Genomic DNA, 22,071 nt, shown 5'->3' on the forward strand with positions numbered 1-22,071 from the left:
TCTGATGGGGATTCTGAGATATTTCATGCTAATGTTAGGATTCTCTTTGGAAAAATAGGAATATTCTTATGAAAAGTTATAAGCTATAAGTATATTTTAGCATGTGTATTCCATGAACTTGTGTTTCAGATATACTCAAGATTTCATCAAGAAAGCTCCAAACAACGAAAGTGCGTGGAATTACATGAAAGGGTAAGTGAACATTTCCAGGAATTCTCCCATCTTCCTAAGGCAAGGACACTATAAAGATTCCAGTTTCCACCCTTGCCGAACTAGGCTGGAATTCCATAACCCAGTTTAGGCTTTTATTGTAAGGTTTTCATTTGCTGAAGATACACTCAAGCACTGTTGTGTCCTACTATGATGTGTCGAACTTGCAGTTGTCTCAAAGTAGAAGGTCCCTACGTATTCCTTCTTTATTCATGATTTTCGGTTGTGTTGAACCTTAGATAACTCGGAAGTATTTACAGTGGTCCCTTCAACTTTGACACAAAAGTGTTTGACTGCATGTGCTGTTAAATTAGGGCCAAACCCATTCGTCTTTTGAGCAATTTGCTGTGCAGAATTGTCTCCCTTAGGCATTAGCCTGGCTTTGATTCTGAGATTCACCCGGATGTGTTTCTAGGTTTGTCAGGACCTCTGTGCTCGTGAATTTCCCCATAGTAGTAAACTTTTAAGACCCACATCATGCCATGATATAACTGAAATACTGTTCAAAGCCGCTTCAACCAAATTCACTCTCCCACATGTACTTTAACATCACTGTCAATAGTATTCTTAATGTGGAATTTTCTTCGATTCAGGCTTGTAAATAATGGTCAATTTTTTTTCCGACTGCCAACTATATGAACTGTTCAGTTTACATATTAAAGAAATAATGATCACATCATTGTTTGTTATTATCAAGAAGACCTTGCAGCTCTCATTGATTCCGGGGGCACGGGTGGCCCAATCGCCTTAGGCACGCCAGAAACCTATGATTGTGGGTTCGAATCCCGGTTCGCCCCGATTATGTTTCTAGGTTTGTCAGCACCATACCCGTGCTCGTGGGTTTCACCGAAGTGGTAAACGTCAGAGACCTGCATCACTTTGGGCTTTCCTCCCACATTAAGCTGACATGCCGCGATATAACTGGAATACTGTTAAAAGCGGCGTTAAACCCAACTCACTCACTCACTCACTCACGCTTTTCCTGTTTGCTTCCAAAAACTCTTTCCATCTCATGTCTCTGTTATCAGCATTGTCATCACCGTGATGTCAGTATCTCCCAACAGTATCTGAAACCTTAAAGCTCTGGTAAACGTCTGAGACCTGCATCATTTCGGGCTTTCCTCCCACCATGCCCACATTAAGCTGACACGCCATGATATAAGTGGAAAACTGTTAAAAGCGGTGTTAAACCAAACTGACTTACTCTCATTGTTTTCCCTGTCATCTCCCCTTACATTGTAGCCACATGATATGCATTATGGCCAATCTGGCAATGCTTGATGATTTTAAACGTGTTACTTTAATATTAATGAATGCAGTGTAAGACGCCTCTCACCGCAGATATAGCATTACACCACCATCCATGCTCTCGCATCCCCATGTGGATTCTGAGTTGAATTGATCCCCAGCAATCTATGCTGGTCGTAAGAGTGAGTGAGTGAGTATGGTTTTACGCCGCTTTTAGCAATATTCCAGCAATATCACGGCGGGGGACACCAGAAATGGGCTTCACATATTGTACCCTTGTCAGGAATCGAACCCGGGTCTTCGGCGTGACAAGCAAATGTTTTAACCACTAGGCTACTTGACCGCCCCGCTGGTCTTAAGAGGTGAACAAATAGATCGGTGGTCAGGCTCGCTGACTTGTTTGATGGTGTAGCACCTACCCTGACAGTTTGGAACGGTATTCACAATATCAGTTACTGGATTGTTTAGTTCAGTCTTGATTAATTAAAGCTGTGATATTGCTTATATATTCATGAGTGTGATGTTAAACAACAGGTAAACTAAAAAATGTTTGATGATCAGCATAAAACATATATCCTCCTACACAACCATCCACGCTGTAATGTTTCGGCCTCTGCTTGCAGTGTTCTCCTGGACCGGGAGTTGAGCAAGTACCCGGGGCTGATGGAGTTCTGTACGGAGCTGTACGACAACCGGTACCGCTCTCCCTACCTCATCGCCTGCATGGTGGACACGTACGAGGAGATGCTGGAGCTGGGCTGTGAGGAGAAGGAGTCTGTGCTGCAGAAGGCCCTTGAGGTGACAATACACCCCAACACCTACCCCAACTACTACACCCACCCCAATGACTACACCTACCCCAACATCCACCCCAACAACTACACCTACCCCAACACCCACCCCAGCTACTACACCTACCCAAACACCCACCCCAACAACTACACCTACCCCAACACCCACCCCAGCTACTACACCTACCCAAACACCCACCCCAATGACTACACCTACCCCAACACCCACCCCAACAACTACACCTACCCCTACACCCACCCCAATGACTACACCTACCCCAACATCCACCACAATGACTACACCTACCCCAACACCCACCCCAGCTACTACACCTACCCAAACACCCACCCCAACTACCACACCTACCCAAACACCCACCCCAACTACCACACCTACCCAAACACCCACCCCAACTACCACACCTACACCCACCCCAACTACCACACCTACACCCACCCAAACTACCACACCTACACCCACCCCAACTACTACAGCTACCCCTACACCCACCCCAACTACTACACCTACCCCAACACCCACCCCAGCTACTACACCTACCCAAACACCCACCCCAACTACCACACCTACACCCACCCCAACTACTACACCTACCCCTACACCCACCCCAATGACTACACCTACCCCAACATCCACCCCAACTACCACAACACCCACCCCAACTACTACACCTACCCCTACACCCACCCCAATGACTACACCTACCCCTACACCCACCCCAATGACTACACCTACCCCTACACCCACCCCAATGACTACACCTACCCCTACACCCACCCCAACTACTACACCTACCCCAACATCCACCCCAACGACTACACCTACCCCAACTACTACACCTACCCCAACATCCACCCCAACGACTACACCTACACCCACCCCAACAACTACACCTACCCCAACACCCACCCCAACGACTACACCCACCCCAACGACTACACCTACCCCTACACCCACCCCAATGACTACACCTACCCCAACATCCACCCCAACTACCACAACACCCACCCCAACTACTACACCTACCCCTACACCCACCCCAATGACTACACCTACCCCTACACCCACCCCAATGACTACACCTACCCCTACACCCACCCCAATGACTACACCTACCCCTACACCCACCCCAACGACTACACCTACCCCAACATCCACCCCAACGACTACACCTACCCCAACTACTACACCTACCCCAACATCCACCTCAACGACTACACCTACACCCACCCCAACAACTACACCTACACCCACCCCAACGACTACACCCACCCCAACGACTACACCTACCCCTACACCCACCCCAATGACTACACCTACCCCTACACCCACCCCAACGACTACACCTACCCCAACATCCACCCCAACGACTACACCTACCCCAACTACTACACCTACCCCAACACCCACCCCAACTACTACACCTACACCCACCCCAACAACTACACCTACACCCACCCAAACTACCACACCTACACCCACCCCAAGCATATCTCTGTGCTGCCTGTGTAAACGATTTTGATATTGACTTGTCACTACAGAGAGCTACAGACTCTTCCATGTTTTTCCTAATTGATCCCTGATTCATATCTGCATCACACTTTACATGCTTCAGTAAAGTGCATGTGTCAGGATCTCACGACAAATGCAAGATGATCCACTTCCTTAGACACTTGCCTTCAAAGTACTTACTGTATTCGTCGTAATAAGCGCCTTAGAAATAGGGGGCTCTTACTAGAATATTATTTTGGTGGTAAAAAACTGCCTTGAAAGATAAATATTATTATGCTGAAATATTTATGTACGAAGGATATATTTTGCCATAATTCAATTACCCATAATTAAGGGTGCATATAACACATGAGTGCTTATTATATGCGAATAAATATGTCTTGTGTACATTGATCAATTGGAAGGGGTGCTAATTGGGATTGTTCACTAGCCAATATCTTAGCAAATGTCACCGTGGGCGCTTATTAGAGTGGGGCGCTTATTACGTCGTATACGGTATATCTTAGAATGTGTAATGTATGGAGACTGGACTCCATATTTTTTGTCCATTCACTGTCGATGATTCCAACCCAATAAGTACATAGAAAGTTGCATGATCGAAGATACTAGTGCACTCTTTTGAAGGCAGCTGTTCTGGGAAGGTAATCGTGGTCCGTTTGTCTGATTAAAATTGATGCACAGCCCCTAGATCTGTGTAGCAACAAGTCAGTATCAATATTGTTTATTGTTAGCAGCACAGAGATAAGTTACCACAGCTACAGCACCCCATGCTTTAGAGTGGAGTAATGAGACTGACCCGTGATGATCCGGGGTAGAATAGATCTTCAGCAACCCTTGCTTGCTGTAAAAGGCGACTTTGCTCGTTGTCAGAGGCGACTAATGGGATCGGGTGGTCAGGCTTGGTTGATGAATGTCATTGATCCCAATTGCATGGATTGATACTCATGATACCAATCACTGGATTGTCTGGTACAGACTCGATTATTTACAGACCGCCGTCATATAGCTGGAATATTGCTGTGTTAAACAACAAACCAACCAACCAACCAGTCGTGAGACTGGTAGTAAGTTTGTGGGACCTGATTGATAATGTGTTGTTTAGTGTACCGAGTTTTGGTTTTGTACCCAGTGAATGGGATGATTGTTTGGATTATATTTACCTGTTAACATCATATAGCTGAAATATTATCACCGTGTTATGATTCTTTGGACGCTTAAGATACTTTTGTAATTTTCTTGTTAATCTCAAGAACAACTGTAAAACGTCTCACTCACTTATAAAGACGACTTGAAAACAGGTCATCATCTAAGTATTTACAATGACTGTGTGACGCCACACCCCTTGTTATAACGCAAGTAATCGCAATAAACATGGCCATCCGAAAACGTATGTCCAAAAACCTATGTTCCAGTTATACAGCAACACTAAACAACATAAATTCCTTCCTTTAGTTTTTAATTAAAACAAAAATGAATATCTATTTTGTGAGCTTGGTGACATTGATAGTTTTGTGTTAAAAGTTAATGGGGCCCTGGGTACTTTTCTGCTGTAATAAATATTTTATTTTTGACAAAGACTATTGACCATTGCTGAAATTGATTTTTAGTTTTCACACTCATTTTAATTTCAGTTAAATGATTCTTTTCCTTGTCTTGGCTTGTGCTTTAACTTGTTTTTTCATTCTCTTCCAGTTGTGTAATTCCTTAGCAGAGGAGTATGATACCATCCGGCGGGAGTACTGGAGCTACGTGTCTCGCTCCTTAGCATCAAAGTTTGGGACTGAAGTAGGATTAAACTCCTAGTACAAATCGTGATTGATCAGTAGTGACCGTGTACATATCCCTGATAGATCATCCACATCTCCTGCACTCCTACAAGGGACGTCACTCAGCCAGGCAACAGATAACATCGTCACTAAGTGACGTCTCTTGCCTCCTGCACCAGATTCCAATAAAATACAGGATTTCTCCAGTTCTTTAGCCAGGTATGTTGCAATCAGCAACCATTGATTCACAGTAGCAGGGTTGTCTGTTGTGACATTATCGCGGTTTGTTTGACCTAACTGGGTGGAGAATAACAACCTATTGCTGGCATCTAGCATTTTATATCTCTATCTTACCAAGACACTAAAAGTGACTTGGATAGTTGCATCTCGCGCTGAGGTCAGACCAAGGTGTTTTGCTGTTTTACAGAATTTTCATGGTAATAACGGGTAAAAATATATAAAAAAAAATTATGTATACTACACAATATTTGCTGAGGAGCACACCTTTGACTGAATATGACTTTTAATCCTTAGCAAATGTTGTGTAGTATATTTTGTATCATGTTGAGAATGTTTCTTAAAAGAACTATTGAATTATAATTTTTAACAAAAATACAATCAAAAAGATGTTCAAATATTTTTTTTATCAATTTTTTTTTTTTTCACCACAATTCAGGCACAATCATTTGTAACTAAAAGAGGAAAATATTGGTCTGTCTGGAAGGTATATCTGGTGTTGCCTTGGATATCTGAATATATGTCCCTGAGGTTCTCTCTCATACTTTACATAGTTCCTTCTTCACCAAGTTATATATATATAACCTGCATACATGTAGCGCTATTGTACGAGACATGGATGACCACCACCATAGGGTCCCGATCCATAAGGCAACTGTCGTGAAGATCACGTTGTGGAATTGGGCCCTGGACAGTGCTTTTATTTTTGTGTGCTTAGAGTCTCGTGTTTGGTTTGGATGTAACTGGATTTTCTTCAGAATTTTCTTTTGTTTTTCTGTAATCCATGATTACCTCCTTCATTTGAGGACTATATGCATTTTACATATCCTGAAGCACTTGCAGTCAGGGAAACCCCGATTCAGTGAGGACTCCTGTTTGGTGTGTCCACATGTAGTCAAAGGGACATAACTCTACCCACTGTTCATTACCTGCAAGAAGAAGGGCCTTATGACATTCGTTTGGTCATGCAGGGATCAGGATTTGAAGAAACGTTTTGGATCCAGGAACTGGCTCTGATTTAAACAAAGATGAAAGTGGGTGCGGAAATGATGAATACGACCTTGAGAATGATGAATACGACCTTGAGAATGATGAATACGACCTTGAGAATGATGATAAAATGCTAACATACACCATTATCATTCAGACCAATTTTACAAGAGTGTAAATATTTCGAGAAAACAATCTCCAAATCTTATCGTGTTTACAATTATTAAATTTGATTATCGCCCTTTTGTAGATGCGTAACATGCATCCGTTTTGTATTGAACAAATATGACTTCTTTGTGTGAAAATCCTCGAAGATCTTTTTCTCAGCGTGCTTGAGTGTATCCTCGGATTGAATTTGAAGTAGTTTAAATCAGGATTGTTCACTGAAAGTGAAGCACATAATATTGAAATGATCAGGTGATGCAAACTTCTATTTTGTTTTTTGCTTTTGATTGTGTTGCAAAAGGATTGACATGATTGATGTGTGAATGAGCTATAGATTTTTGGGGTATGATTTATGTGTGAATGCTCCTTGACCGTATGAAAGGTCTAATGATATTTGTGGCCACAGAAAACAAACATCAAGAACAAGCTTGATTCTGCGTTTTGGATTGACCAGGTGGTGTACAATATGAACATATATATGAAGTCATGACAATAGTCAATTATGTAAAAGTTCACCGGTGAATGATTCCAAAATTCCACGATGTTTAAGTCAACAAGGCTATCATGACAACACAACATATTTCATATTACACAAATAGTGTTTACTCAAGACACTTTGATGCCAAATCAAGAAACTGCAAGTTAAGTGAGACTGATATGATTACTCCTGAGACACAGGCAATCACCAGTTTTCAAATGTGTCCTTTCAAACTTGCAAAGTAAATTAAAGTCACACATGTGCCCAGCAACCTTGCTTGTCGTGAGAGGCGACACTGTCAGGCTCGCGGACTTGATACTGTCATCGTTGTAACCCAATGGTGTTGATCGTTCTCTATCAGTCACTGCAAGATCCGGGTTAGAATAGGTTTTCAGCAACCCATGTTTGCCATAAAAGGCGATTATGCTTGTCGTGAGAGATGATTAATGAGATTGGGTGGTCAGTCTCACTGACTTAATTGATGCATGTCATTGTATTCCAATTGCGAGGATCGAAGCTCATGATGTCAATCACTGGATTGTCTAGTCCAGACTCGATTATTTACAGACCGCCGTCATATAACTGGAATATTGCTGAGCACATTATTTAAACAACAAACAAACAATCACTGAATTGTCTGGCTCAGAGTCTATTATTAAGATGCCGCCGGAATGGCCAGCTGAAATATTGCTGAATCCAGGGTTAAATAACTAATACAGAAACAGGTGTGAAAGACTGTTAATCCTGAGTTATTGTCTTCACATCTTGTAAAGCTTGCCATATTGTGTAATGTTGCCATTTACACGTTCAGGTAGGGCAGTGTCCCAAAGAGGACAAACACAAGCAAATCCTAGTTTGGTGAGTTTATGATGTTAGACGCAGTCATTCAATTTGCACTGATATTGTATCTGTATGAATGTTTCATTGTATCAATGATTTGATGAAACATGAGTAAGGAAGTATATGTGCTACTTTGTGCGAAATGAAAGTCACATTTTGACTGCTTTTGACATATTTCGGATATTGACAAGAAGTTGTTGTAAAATACATTGTTTTTAAACAAATTCATGACAGGCTTACACAATGTCTTAATACTTTGGATTATTATCATACATGGTTTCATGTTGAGAAATAAAAGTGTGATTCAGTATGGTTTGTGCAGAATGTTGTACATGGTCAAATCTATTTCCTTCATATGAAGAGTAATTATGAGTTGTGTTAAAATTAGACTCTTTTATATATTGCCAAGAGATATTTTCTTGTATAAAACTAATAAATAATTTATTTACTTCTTTACATTTTTTTTTTCACCTTTGTTTAAACTGCTAAGGCTAAGCTTCTTGTAAATTGCTTATAGATATAAAGGCTTGCATAAGGCTCAGCTTCTGAGGATCCATAATAAGTGGACTGCCACAGATTTGTAAAGAAATTAAAGCCAATCATCTCTTGATTTGTGTTATTATCTGATTGAAATGTATGGACTTAGCACTTCGTGTTCCGTCAGTTGACATTTGTGCTGTTTCTCAAAAGGTTTTGGCAAAGATCAACATTTTGACCTCAAGAAAGGTTTTATAGATGAGGTATGAAGTGATACTGATGTTTCCCCTTCGTGTTTGCTCTCGGGGGGGGGGGGGGGGACAGGCTTCAAGGCATGTCGGTAATGAGACTTTCAGTTTATGAGTTGTACATAGTGCTAAAATTCCTCCTTTTAAATACAGTTGCGGTTTCAATTTTTCACTTGTATATAGAGATCTACAAAATAAATAGTACATATAAATTATTTTTGGCATTCTTGTCAAAATAAACATTAAACATTTTTTAATGTTTTGTTAAAATTAACTGCCAAAGATTTAGGATTTGGATAATTGGAGTGAGCAAGCTTGTGGAGGTGTGCCAATTTTTAGAGAATCACGATATGAAATGTATCATCGCTGGATGGCAGTTACGATATGTTTGTGAATCTGTTTGTTTGATGGTGTGTTTGAAAATTCAAATGGATGGATTTCTTTTTGTTATGTATGGCAGCTACAGTGAATCGGTCAGCATGTCTGGACACTTATTATTTTTCAAATGCTCAAGTACGTTCCATGCCCTGCTCTGTAGATAGTCTCGAACCAAATGTGAAGTATCTTATTCGACGTAATAAGCGCCCAGGGCGCTCTCAAAATTAGAAATAGGGAGCTCTTTTTAGAATATTATTTTGGTGAAAAAAAACAGAGTTGAAAGATGAATTTCGTGGCCTGACATTTTTATGTACGACAGATATTTTTTCCAAAATTAAATGCCCATTATTAAGGGTGCATCTAACACACAAGTGCGTATTATACGCGAATAAATAAGTCTTGTGTACATTTATTAATCGGAAGGGGTGCTAATTGGGATTGTTCACTAGCCAATATCTTAGCAAATGTCGCCGGGGGCGCTTATTAGAGCAGGGCGCTTATTACGTCGAATACGTATATTGTCTGGCATTGATGTACAGGGTTTGCATAATAAATGTCATATTTCAGATTTACGTTGTTTGTTTGAATTTCAAAATTCTTTGAAATGAAATGTTTTGAGAATTTTGACAATAGTAACTTGTAAGTTTGCTTCTGGTTTTGAGACTTTGATGCAGTTGCTTCCTGTTTGAGATGGCCCTGTGGGTGGAGTTGTTGCCACAGCAGCAAGTTCTTTTCCTGCTTGAGTGATTGGTGTGCTGCATATGTCACCGCGAATCAGATGAAATAAACCTCAGTATTATCTGAAAACTTGTTTTGTTATTGTTACAAAGTCTCCCTGCAAGAGAATGAGGTCCGTCGGGTAGCCTAGTGGTTAAAGCGTTCGCTCGTCACGCCGAAGACCCGGGTTCGATTCCCAACATGGGTACAATGTGTGAAGCCCATTTCTGGTGTTCCCTGCCGTGATATTGTTAAAAGTGGCGTAAAATCAAACTCACTCACTCACTGCAATGGAATGACAAAAGGCACACAAACGGCACACAAACACGCTTATGGACCCAGTTTGGCCAACTTGAAGTTGAATTGACTAATTGTAGGAGCCCCTGGGAGCAATGTTGGGCAAAACAAGGTCACCGGTGTACCAAGTTGTAGTAAATAATGATAGTGTTTACTGTCCTTGTCCATTAATGGCATGACCTGTGGTATCAACCACTGGTTTTCTAGACTAGACTAATAAGTGCCGAAAAAACAGTATTATACTTGTTAAACAACATGCACACTCTTTTGTAAATCCAGTCTACCGAGACGAAACTAGCTGATTCCAGTTTTTCAAGACCAACTGTGTCACTGGGCTTATTCCAGTCTCTCCAGACTAACTGTTTTATATCACCGCGCTCATTCCAGTCTCTCAAGACCAACTGTTATATATCACCATGCTCATTCCAGTCTCTCAAGACCAACTGTTATATATCACCGCGCTCATTCCAGTCTCTCCAGACCAACTGTTATGTATCACCGCGCTCATTCCAGTCTCTCCAGACCAACTGTTATATATCACCGCGCTCATTCCAGTCTCTCAAGACCAACTGTTATATATCACCGCGCTCATTCCAGTCTCTCAAGACCAACTGTTATATATCACCATGCTCATTCCAGTCTCTCCAGACCAACTGTTCTATATCACCAGGTTCATTCCAGTCTCTCCAGACCAACTGTTATGTATCACCGCGCTCATTCCAGTCTCTCCAGACCAACTGTTATATATCACCGCGCTCATTCCAGTCTCTCCAGACCAACTGTTATATATCACCAGGTTCATTCCAGTCTCTCCAGACCAACTGTTATATATCACCGCGCTCATTCCAGTCTCTCCAGACCAACTGTTATATATCACCGCGCTCATTCCAGTCTCTCCAGACCAACTGTTATATATCACCGCGCTCATTCCAGTCTCTCCAGACCAACTGTTATATATCACCGCGCTCATTCCAGTCTCTCCAGACCAACTGTTATATATCACCAGGTTCATTCCAGTCTCTCCAGACCAACTGTTATATATCACCGCGCTCATTCCAGTCTCTCCAGACCAACTGTTATATATCACCATGGTCTTTCCAGTCTCTCCAGACCAACTGTTATATATCACCGCGCTCATTCCAGTCTCTCCAGACCAACTGTTATATATCACCGCGCTCATTCCAGTCTCTCCAGACCAACTGTTATATATCACCGCGCTCATTCCAGTCTCTCCAGACCAACTGTTATATATCACCAGGTTCATTCCAGTCTCTCCAGACCAACTGTTATATATCACCGCGCTCATTCCAGTCTCTCCAGACCAACTGTTATATATCACCGAGCTCATTCCATCTCTCCAGACCAACTGTTATATATCACCGCGCTCATTCCAGTCTCTCCAGACCAACTGTTATATATCACCGCGCTCATTCCAGTCTCTCCAGACCAACTGTTATATATCACCGCGCTCATTCCAGTCTCTCCAGACCAACTGTTATATATCACCGCGCTCATTCCAGTCTCTCCAGACCAACTGTTATATATCACCGCGCTCATTCCAGTCTCTCCAGACCAACTGTTATATATCACCGCGCTCATTCCAGTCTCTCCAGACCAACTGTTATATATCACCGCGCTCATTCCAGTCTCTCCAGACCAACTGTTATATATCACCGCGCTCATTCCAGTCTCTCCAGACCAACTGTTATATATCACCAGGTTCATTCCAGTCTCTCCAGACCAACTGTTATATATCACCGCGCTCATTCCAGTCTCTCCAGACCAACTGTTATATATCACCATGGTCTTTCCAGTCTCTCCAGACCAACTGTTATATATCACCGCGCTCATTCCAGTCTCTCCAGACCAACTGTTATATATCACCGCGCTCATTCCAGTCTCTCCAGACCAACTGTTATATATCACCATGGTCTTTCCAGTCTCTCCAGACCAACTGTTATATATCACCGCGCTCATTCCAGTCTCTCCAGACCAACTGTTATATATCACCGCGCTCATTCCAGTCTCTCCAGACCAACTGTTATATATCACCGCGCTCATTCCAGTCTCTCCAGACCAACTGTTATATATCACCGCGCTCATTCCAGTCTCTCCAGACCAACTGTTATATATCACCGCGCTCATTCCAGTCTCTCCAGACCAACTGTTAACTGTGAGGGATGCTACAGTGATGTGAATGTGGAGTTAATGCTAGAAACAGGATATTTTTTGTCACTTCAAAGTATGCAATTATTTGCTGTGAAACCAATGTTTTCTGGATTTCAACTTGACGCTCAAGTCAAGTCTCTTCTAATATCGCATCAGCGACACTACGACTTAACATAACCTGCAAAAATAATGAATAACTGTTTCATGTTTCAATTATTGTCAGATGTTTTTACTGATGTTTTATTGTTATAATTAGGCCCCTTTCAAGATTGTTGAAGCAGAGCTATGATTCTACCATTGAGCCATGCTCAGCCAAAATGGCAGAAATGCGATGCCATGATTCGGAGTGCGAAAACAATAAAATATTTATTTCAGAATGACATCTGAGAGGGCCATGCAGAGAGAATCAGATTACTATTCCCTTGACAAATTAATGAGCCTAGTGAAACAAGCAGTTATTGGAGATGGATCAAATATTCACAGCAGGCGACAGCACAGCAAGGGAGGCAACTCTTGACACCATAATGTATAATTTTAGCCAAGAAGGAATCCATATGTTCATATTTTTTTCATTTTGTGAAAATATAAATGTGTTGTGAGATTGGTCAAGGGTATTTATGAACGATTGCACATCAGAATGATGTCATGTTATACTGTGGCCTGGTATCTCTGGGTTAGCAGTATGAAACTGGCACAAATCTGGACCAAGACGAGCAGCCACACATGCAGGCTGCTATATGAGTGAAATTATCATGAACGCAACAACATTTCACCTGACGTGATGCTATATCCACGCAGTTCAATTGTCTTCAGCAACCCTTGCTTGTCGTATGAGGCGACTAACGGGATCAGGTGGTCATCGTATCCCAATTGCGTGGATCGATGATCAAGATGGCAATCACTGATTGTCTGGCCCAGACTCGATTATTTACAGACAGCCGTCAAATAGCTGGTATATTGCTGATTGCGGTGTTAAACAACAAACAAACAAACAATTGTCAGGTTGTGATTGTGCTTTTGTTTAACAGTAGCCCAGTTGTATTGAATACCCAGACCATTCTGGTTGTATTGCATACCCAAACCTTCGGTCTAGTTGTTTTTCATACCCAGGCCATTCTTGTAGTTATGCTAACCCAGACCTTAAGCCTGGTTGTATTGCATACACAGACAGTGTGGTTGTATTGCATACCTAGACCTTCATTCTGTTTGTATTGTATACCTAGACCTTCATTCTGGTCGTATTGCATACCTAGACCTTCAACTTTGTTGTATTGCATACCCAGACATTTAGTGTCGTTGTATTGCATACCCAGACCTTCATTCTGGTCGTATTGCATACCCAGACTGTGGTTGTATTGCATACCCAAACATTTAGTGTGGTTGTTTTGCATACCTAATACTTCATTCTGGTTGTTTTGCATACCCATACCATTCTGGTTGTATTGCATACCCAGACCTTCAGCCTGGTCTTCTTGCATACCCAGACTTTTATCCTGGTTGTTTACACAGCTCTGAATAGTGTTCCAGTTATATCACAGTGTGACAGCTTGATGTGGGAGGAAAGCCCGAAGTGATGCCGGTCTCGGATGTCTCGACTTGCAGGAGGCGGGTAAATCTGGGACTCGACCCACCATCATCTGCACAGAAATCTGTGTGCAACTCGCATGATTTAAGATGGGATGGAAAGCATGAATCTGATACAATCATATAAAGGATAGAATTAAATCAGCGGTAATTTAACTGCAGTCAATACCTTTGTACCAGCAGCCCTGAGACAAAGGGATAGTTTATACATCACTATATATAATAAGACCTATATATATATGCTAAGGTTGACCGGAGTGAGTGTTTGTCAATTTCTGGCAGGGAGGCACCAAACTGACATGCACACAATATACCCATGTGGAGAACTGAACCAATGCCATCAGTGTAATTGTGTAAACACCTCAGCTCCCAGTCCCGTCCCCCCAGCCCAGTAGTGATGTTTTGTATGCAATTATTACATATGCTATTGTACCATGGCGTAGAGTCATCCCAAAGCTTGCTGCCAGGGTCTATATCTCTAGTCATGTGGACAAGGTGTCCAACCTCGAATCAGAAGGTCCATTGTTCAAATCCCATCAACGCGGGGCTGAGCATGTTCATATTAAATCGGAGCAAAATAAGTCTCAGTAACCTACTATTGGCCCCGGGACGTGCCTTCTGTTGATGGGGAAGTATGTAGCAGGGCGTGGAGTGATCTCACAGATGACATTTTCACCTCCTCAGCTGGCTAGAGTTACCCTCTTGTCATGTGGACAAGGCATCCAACCTCGGATCAGAAGGACCTGTGAAGATCCGGGTTAGAGTAGGTCTTCGGCAACCCATGCTTGTCACAAGAGGTGACTAATGGGCCCGGGTGGTCAGGCTCGCTGACTTGGTTGATGCATGTCACCGTATCCAAATTGTGTGGATTGATGCTCATGGTATCAATCACTGGATTGTCTGGTCCAGACTATTGCTGAGTGCGGCATAAAACAACAAACATTGTAACAGAGGGTCATTGATTTGAATCCCATCACAGGACTTGCAAATTTTGTGGCGGCGGTACTATTTTCATCACATTTCCATTCTTTCATGCTTTGCTAGCAGACAGTTTTGAACTGACGGTGTGTCAAATTAATATTCATAGTCTTGGCAATCAATGACATACAACACTGGGTATACCGTATTCAATGTAATAAGCACCAAGGGTGCTCTCAAAATTAGAAATAGGGGGTTCTTATTAATATTTGGTTAAAAGATATATTTCGTGGTTTATGCTGACAGCCTGAAATGTTTATATACGACAGATATATTTTTCCATAATTTAATTGCCCATAATTAAGGTTGCATATAACACATGAGTGAGTATTATAAGCAAATAAATAAGTCTTGCGTACATTGATCAATTGGGGATTTTCACTAGCCAATATATTAGCAAATGTTGCCGTGGGCGCTTATTAGAGAGGGGCGCTTATTACGTTGAATACGGTAATTCAAGTTATCCATACATAAATACCAAAGTTGCAACAAACACTGTTCAATATGGTTCACACATTATCAAGAAACAAGACCAGTTCGATCGTAAATCTATTTTATTTTGTGTATGAAACTGTACATATCTGACTAGTATTTCTTTGGGAAATGCAAATGTACATTACATTGTGATACTAACCGCCGTCGTTGAATATCAATACACTGTACATGGCCTCTACAGGCGACATCTGCATCCAGCACACGGATGCTAAGGCACAAATCCAACATTAGGCATGTCTGGTCCACCTATTCTTGAAATGGATTAGCATCAATTGCAATCAATTTCAAAGGAAACTTTCCTTGTTAAAACCTGATGTACCTGTTAGTGCAGCGTCAAGCAAGCAGGGAATCTATTGTTAGTTGAATAAATATGGATAAATGTTAAATCTATTGACGTTTAGTTGAGTCTTCTATACTTTTATAACTATAGCATATCTAAATGGAGGAAGATTCTGAATGTCGAAAATTCCCCATTTCTAGCAAAACTGTGAGTGACATCCAAAAAATTTTGAATTTGGATTATTATTTTTCAAAATTTTAACCAAAACAATCAAATCTCCAAGAATATAAATTTGAAAATGTACACCAGACATGCTTAATGTTTTCAGTCCAGGCCAATAGTTGCTAATCACAAAGTAATGTGACAGATAGACTTCACAGTACACATTACTGGTCATTTGAAAGCTGATTCATTTCATGAAATCAACATCGTCAATAGCGAAATCAACATTTCGTGACAAGATGTATTTCAAAATGCCTCAATACAAATCTATAATTTTATTATTATTATTTAAACACACTGACTGTTAGTCTAAATAATTGATAATATTTTTTGTAATATATAAACAATAATTAGACCCAAATAACAAATCTCCAAAAGACGAACTCTGTTGCCATTGTTGTGAATGCAACACAATGGACACAACATTACTACTCAAATTGTTTCTTTTAATTTTTAATTGTTTAATAAATGCCATTTATATGATAAAAGGCAATGTAACAAACTAACAGAGACTATAATCCTTAAGGAAAAAGACAATAATAACCCTTATCAAAATAATGATCCATGAAAACAGGCAATAAATGTTCAACTAAATACAAATATGATGAAGTTCACCAAATATGTCAAGTAACACCTGTATATATGTTTAATGTTTTTGAAATCTTTAACATTACATACTGAAGTACAATGAACCAAGGCACTTTATCAAGATTCATAAACACATTTATAAAGAGCACTAAAAAGCCATGGATAAGAATATGAAAATGTAACAATTATTTAAGATCAAGTCAAAATGCGCAAGCAATAATCATTTAAAAATAATATACTTGCTACTTTCAATGATAAAAAAAACCAAATGTACATTTTTACTGAGAGATTCAAATATAAGGTTCTGCAAAACTCTTTCAAACAGCTTGACTACTGAAAGAAATACCTTATGAACAGAAGTAATTAAAAGTGATACTGAATCTAAAAAAGACATACAAATTTGAAAGGTCCATCAAAATTAAAATTTAGTGAAAAAATACATTAAATGTTTAAAATTTTGAATTAAATTTACTATTTGGTAGATTATACTGAGGCAGACTCCCAAAGGTCACATACAAACAGTATGCATTCACAGATTGTTGTCGATTGGCAACAACATAAATTACATTTCAAATCTTGATTAAAATACATTAAAATCAACTAATAGTAATAAGTTTCATCAATACACTAGGAATCAAGTGGGGTATTTATCATAAATGTGGAAATGTTAATGCAAGTTGTATTCCAGCAGTATGAGATGTGAGCACCACATATATGTCTATATATATATCGGTAGCCAATCTTGCACAAATCTAAAAAGTCACATCTTTGTGGCAGTTCCTTTGAAATAAACAATGGTTGGATGAGGAAGATGAAAAAAAAGGCACATTTCTACACTCTTTGCACGCAATGTTATTTTTCATCCATTTTTCTCTCTGAAATGATAATAGTTGTCTGTACAATATTACATATTTTCCAATTTTGCCCAAATTGCTTAAATCCAGATTGTGAATATTCCGTACACATTTCACTTAACGTCATTCATATAAATGCATCTTCAATCATCTACAAATTCACTTTGGCACATTCGACAAGGGCGAATTCACATAGCACCCATAGACTTCAACACACAAATAGCGCACCTACGCTTCAACACACTGATTCCTCACCGTTCATAGCCATTAGTTTTAAATCTCGACTTTCGAGTTCTAGAGTTAGCTGTTCAACTTCAGCTTCGAGTGTTCGGTTTTTCCGGTACATCTGTACATAGTTGAGCTGTAATTGTTTCTGGTAGCGAATCACTTTGTTCTTCTCATCCAACCATGTTTCTTTGTCCTTTTCGAAATTTGAACGGTGTACGAGGATTTCGTCTCGTAACCTATCCACCTCGTCTTTTAATTCCGCTATTTTTCTGTCCCTGGCGGAAACGATGGAAGGTTTGAGCAATTCCGGCTCCGTGTCACACACTGTGTCATCCAAATCAGATTGCACACCGGCATCACAAAATTCCGGCTCTTCAGCCGATAATTTTCCAAGTTCATTTTTCAGAGATTTTAACTCTTCCGTCTTGGAGAGAATTTCTCGGAATTTTTCCGATAATTCTTTATTCTTCTTATCCATTTCCGACTCATGTGAGTGAAGTTGAGTTCTTAGAGTAATCACCTCACGGCTCTTTTGAGTCACTTCCTGGTTCAAATCTCGAACTTGCTGTCGCAGTTCTGAAGTTTCGTTAATTTCCGTTGTAGGATGTCCATTTGTCTGCAGACCTCCCAGCCTCAGTTTCATATCTCGGACTTCGTCTTGGTAAGAGCTGCATTCTTTTCGAAGAATATCCTTCTCAAGGTACAGTTTGTCATATTCGTCCTTCAAAGATTTCTTCTCTTGTTGAAGTTTATATACCTGCAGCGACAACACTTGTTCCGTTTTGTAATTTTTACGCTGCTGAATTTTGAATTTGCGTTCATACTCCTCTCGCAGTTCACGCATTTCTTTCATCCACCCAGATTTCTTTTCCTCATAGACTTGAAATATCGCTCTTTCGTTTCTGTCCATGACATCGCGCAATGTATTTAACTCAGCATCCTTTTCTTTCAGCATGGCTTCCAGTTCACCAACTCCGCTGTCGCTTGGTGAAGGCGTCTGAACAGGAAATACCTCCATGTTGTTTGAAGACACCCGGCTGACATTAAGGGATGGCAGCGACTCAGGTCTGTCGAGAGGTCGCGAGAAGTCACTTGAGAAACTTGTGGACCTCTCACTGCCATCATGATGAGAACTATGCGAGGAGTTCATCGTCTTGCTACTTGTCATACTGCCTGTCATGTGATTATAGTCATGTGACCCATACCCTTCATCCTGATTGGATAGTCGTCTCTTTGCTCCTTGGGGCGGACTAATCTGCTTCGCACTGTTCACAGGCTTAAAAGCGATTGGTCGCACAATGCTTCGGCCCACATTCTGAAAACAAAAGATACAAAATCAGCACAAGTTTTCTAAAAAAACAACCTTGGATAAAAAACATAATTATGTGTATAAATGATCAAATGATAAAAATAATTCTTAATTGGAAAAATAATAGGACACAAACAACAACCTTGTCAAACTGCAACAACAACCTCGAATACACCACTTTGTATGCTACATGACCACAAAGCACACAAACCTAATATACTCTGTAAAATATGACCAAACATGCTCTGATTATCAACATACCTATGTACCTAAATACCATGCTGCATACATTACACATACATTACACAGACAGTCGTGTAGGCACACATTGTGTGAAATGCCCTGGTGTGTGACAAGTTGGCTCATTAAGTTGCAGTGGTCTCAATAATTCAGACACTCCACAATATGGCTTCCCGTCAGACTCGCCACAGTGACGTTGGTTGGGATTATTATTACTTGCTTCCAAGTTCTCCTTCCGGACAAACATGACACTTGGGTGCCTAACAGCATTAGGCCAACTGTCTATAATAACCCTAGCTTAATTGCTGGTTGGAATTGACCAAGTGCCTGCCCACTGCACATGCACATATGCATTCACCATTGGTAACCTTTTTATAATTAGCTGCTTGTTGCCAGCAAAGCCTATGAAAAATGTTTATGAATAATTGGGATCACTATTCATGAAAGTACACTTTTCAACTGAGCTACACTATTCAACTGTGGCTACAATATCAACTGTAACTACACTATTCAACTGTAGCTACAATATTCAACTGTAGCTATAATATCAACTGTAGCTACAATATTCAACTGTAGCTACACTATTCAACTGTAGCTACACTATTCAACTGTAGCTACAATATTCAACTGTAGCTATAATATCAACTGTAGCTACAATATTCAACTGAAGCTACACTATTCAACTGTAGCTACACTATTCAACTGTAGCTACAATATCAACTGTAGTTACACTATTTAACTGTAGCTATACTATCCAACTGTAGCTACACTATCCAACTGTAGCTACACTATTCAACTGTATCTACACTATCCAACTGTAGCTACACTATTCAACTGTAGCTACACTATTCAACTGTAGCTACACTATTCAACCGTAGCTACACTATTCAACTGTAGCTACATTATCCAACTGTAGCTACACTATTCAACATTTAGAAATAATCAGTATGGAGCATCATGGACATCAGAATTGTCCAGAATAGTTTAGTTGTAAACTTAGTTGTAAACAAGAACAAGTACATCATGTCTTGTGCCATGTCAGAATCGAACCACATGTAACATTGTTAACTTTTAGGCCACATCAATTTTCACCCTTATTAACAGATTATGCTAATCAAATGCAGCAACGACTATCACAATGTTCATTTCAAACCCATATAGTCACATGTGGTTATGTTGTAACATTTCAGTGTAAGAGGTAACAGAATCAATTTCAAAATTACCCCAAAAATACTTCTTTTCTTGTCATAACCCTAATGGTAAAAAGATGCAAGGGGCTAAAGACCCCAGGGCCCACTTGCACAAAACGATCTTAGCGCTAAGACTATTGTAAGCCTATGCTAAAGTATTGGAGTTACAATCATCTTAGCGCTAAGAATGCTTTGTGCATGTGGGCCCAGATCTGCAGCAGCAAATCTCAAGGGCACCAGGCCTATCCTAAATTTCTGACCATATCATATGTTATTGTGAGATATCACAACACTCAGACCTGATAAGCAATAAAAAATTTTGCCTAGCCTTATTAAAAAAGACATTTAACAGGGCGTAAAGAGACCCTCACACAAAACTATGTGGATGTTAAAGCCCTTAAGATCTGTAGTGTCACAAGCTGAGTCCAAGTTTGAAAAACAAGAACCACCTATCTAAAACTTAAAGAAGAAAGCATGATTTAATTCTCTCTCCCAGACACTTTATATACACTCAAGATTCTGCACAACAAAGACATACTGTGCTCTTCTTTATGGGAGTAAACTAGGCTGACACGTCAGGCTCCGATTTCAGTCTAAACTGCCTTGTATATCTTTCTGGAGAGATGTGGGTTGGGTACCACTGGAGCTTGCAGTGTTTGATCCCTGAACCTGGCCACCTATCTTAAACCTCTTGGGCAAGGCTGTGTTACAAATAATTATTACATTGCCGACAGTGACAAAGCACAGGATGAAAATCAAAGAGGATTCCATTGGAAATTGTATACACTTGACTATTTTTGTGAGCAGAGCTTTAAGGTTTCAGATACTGTTGGGAGATACTGACATCACGATGATCACAATGCTGATGACAATGCTGATGACAATGCTGATGACAATGCTGGTGACGACAATGCTGATGACAATGATGACAATGCTGATGACAATGCTGATGACAATGATGATGACAATGCTGATGATGATGACAATGCTGATGACAATGCTGATGATGATGACAATGCTGATGACAATGCTGATGATGACAATGCTTATGACAATGCTGATGATGATGACAATGCTGATGACAATGCTGATGATGATGACAATGCTGATGACAATGCTGATGATAACAGAGACAAGAGATGGAAAGAGTTTTTGGGTGCAAACAGGAAAAGAAGGAATATTAGGTCTTTTAAATACTAGAGTGTGTGAGTGAGGGAGCTGGGTGTAACCTTGACTGAACTTAAGCATAGGCTTTATCTTTGCGGTATATCAACCTCACTGATATCATACAGCTACTTTATGCATCAGTATATATTGTTTCATAACTTAATCATGTCCACAACAGATGCTCTACAAGCTGGCACTGACAAGTCATAGTCAAAATCTGATGCCTTTATAATATACAATCTGAACACAAAGTGCTGACTTGGCACCTGATATTACATATTGTATACATTTAATTCCCCCCCCCCCCCCCCCCCCCCACCGAGTATCTTGGCCACACAATGTATCAAGATATATGACATCATACAGTGAGTGAGTGAGTGAGAAACGGTCTTCA

General features: G+C 40.4%; 2 protein-coding genes across 4 annotated transcripts in view; one reads left to right on the forward strand and one right to left on the reverse strand.

Moving 5' to 3' along the window:
* Nucleotides 1-9,051, forward strand: part of LOC139452189 (protein farnesyltransferase/geranylgeranyltransferase type-1 subunit alpha-like) — a 41,164-nt gene extending 32,113 nt beyond the window's left edge. The window contains exons 6-8 of the mRNA XM_071233558.1: nt 130-192; nt 2,082-2,256; nt 5,473-9,051. Of these exons, the coding sequence (XP_071089659.1) occupies nt 130-192; nt 2,082-2,256; nt 5,473-5,583 (349 nt within the window). The 3' untranslated portion in view covers nt 5,584-9,051. The remainder of the gene's footprint in view (nt 1-129; nt 193-2,081; nt 2,257-5,472) is intronic.
* Nucleotides 9,052-15,640: 6,589 nt separating this feature from the next.
* The window catches only part of LOC139452279 (leucine zipper putative tumor suppressor 2 homolog), a 98,079-nt gene continuing 91,648 nt past the window's right edge, over nt 15,641-22,071 (reverse strand). For all 3 annotated transcript variants that reach the window (XM_071233686.1, XM_071233684.1, XM_071233685.1), the window contains exon 3: nt 15,641-19,086. In XM_071233686.1, the coding sequence (XP_071089787.1) occupies nt 17,779-19,086 (1,308 nt within the window). In that variant the 3' untranslated portion in view covers nt 15,641-17,778. The remainder of the gene's footprint in view (nt 19,087-22,071) is intronic.

This window comes from Haliotis cracherodii, unplaced genomic scaffold (genome assembly GCF_022045235.1).
Source record: "Haliotis cracherodii isolate W230 unplaced genomic scaffold, xgHalCrac1.p SCAF_9, whole genome shotgun sequence".
In the NCBI taxonomy this organism is placed as follows: Eukaryota; Metazoa; Mollusca; class Gastropoda; order Lepetellida; family Haliotidae; genus Haliotis; species Haliotis cracherodii.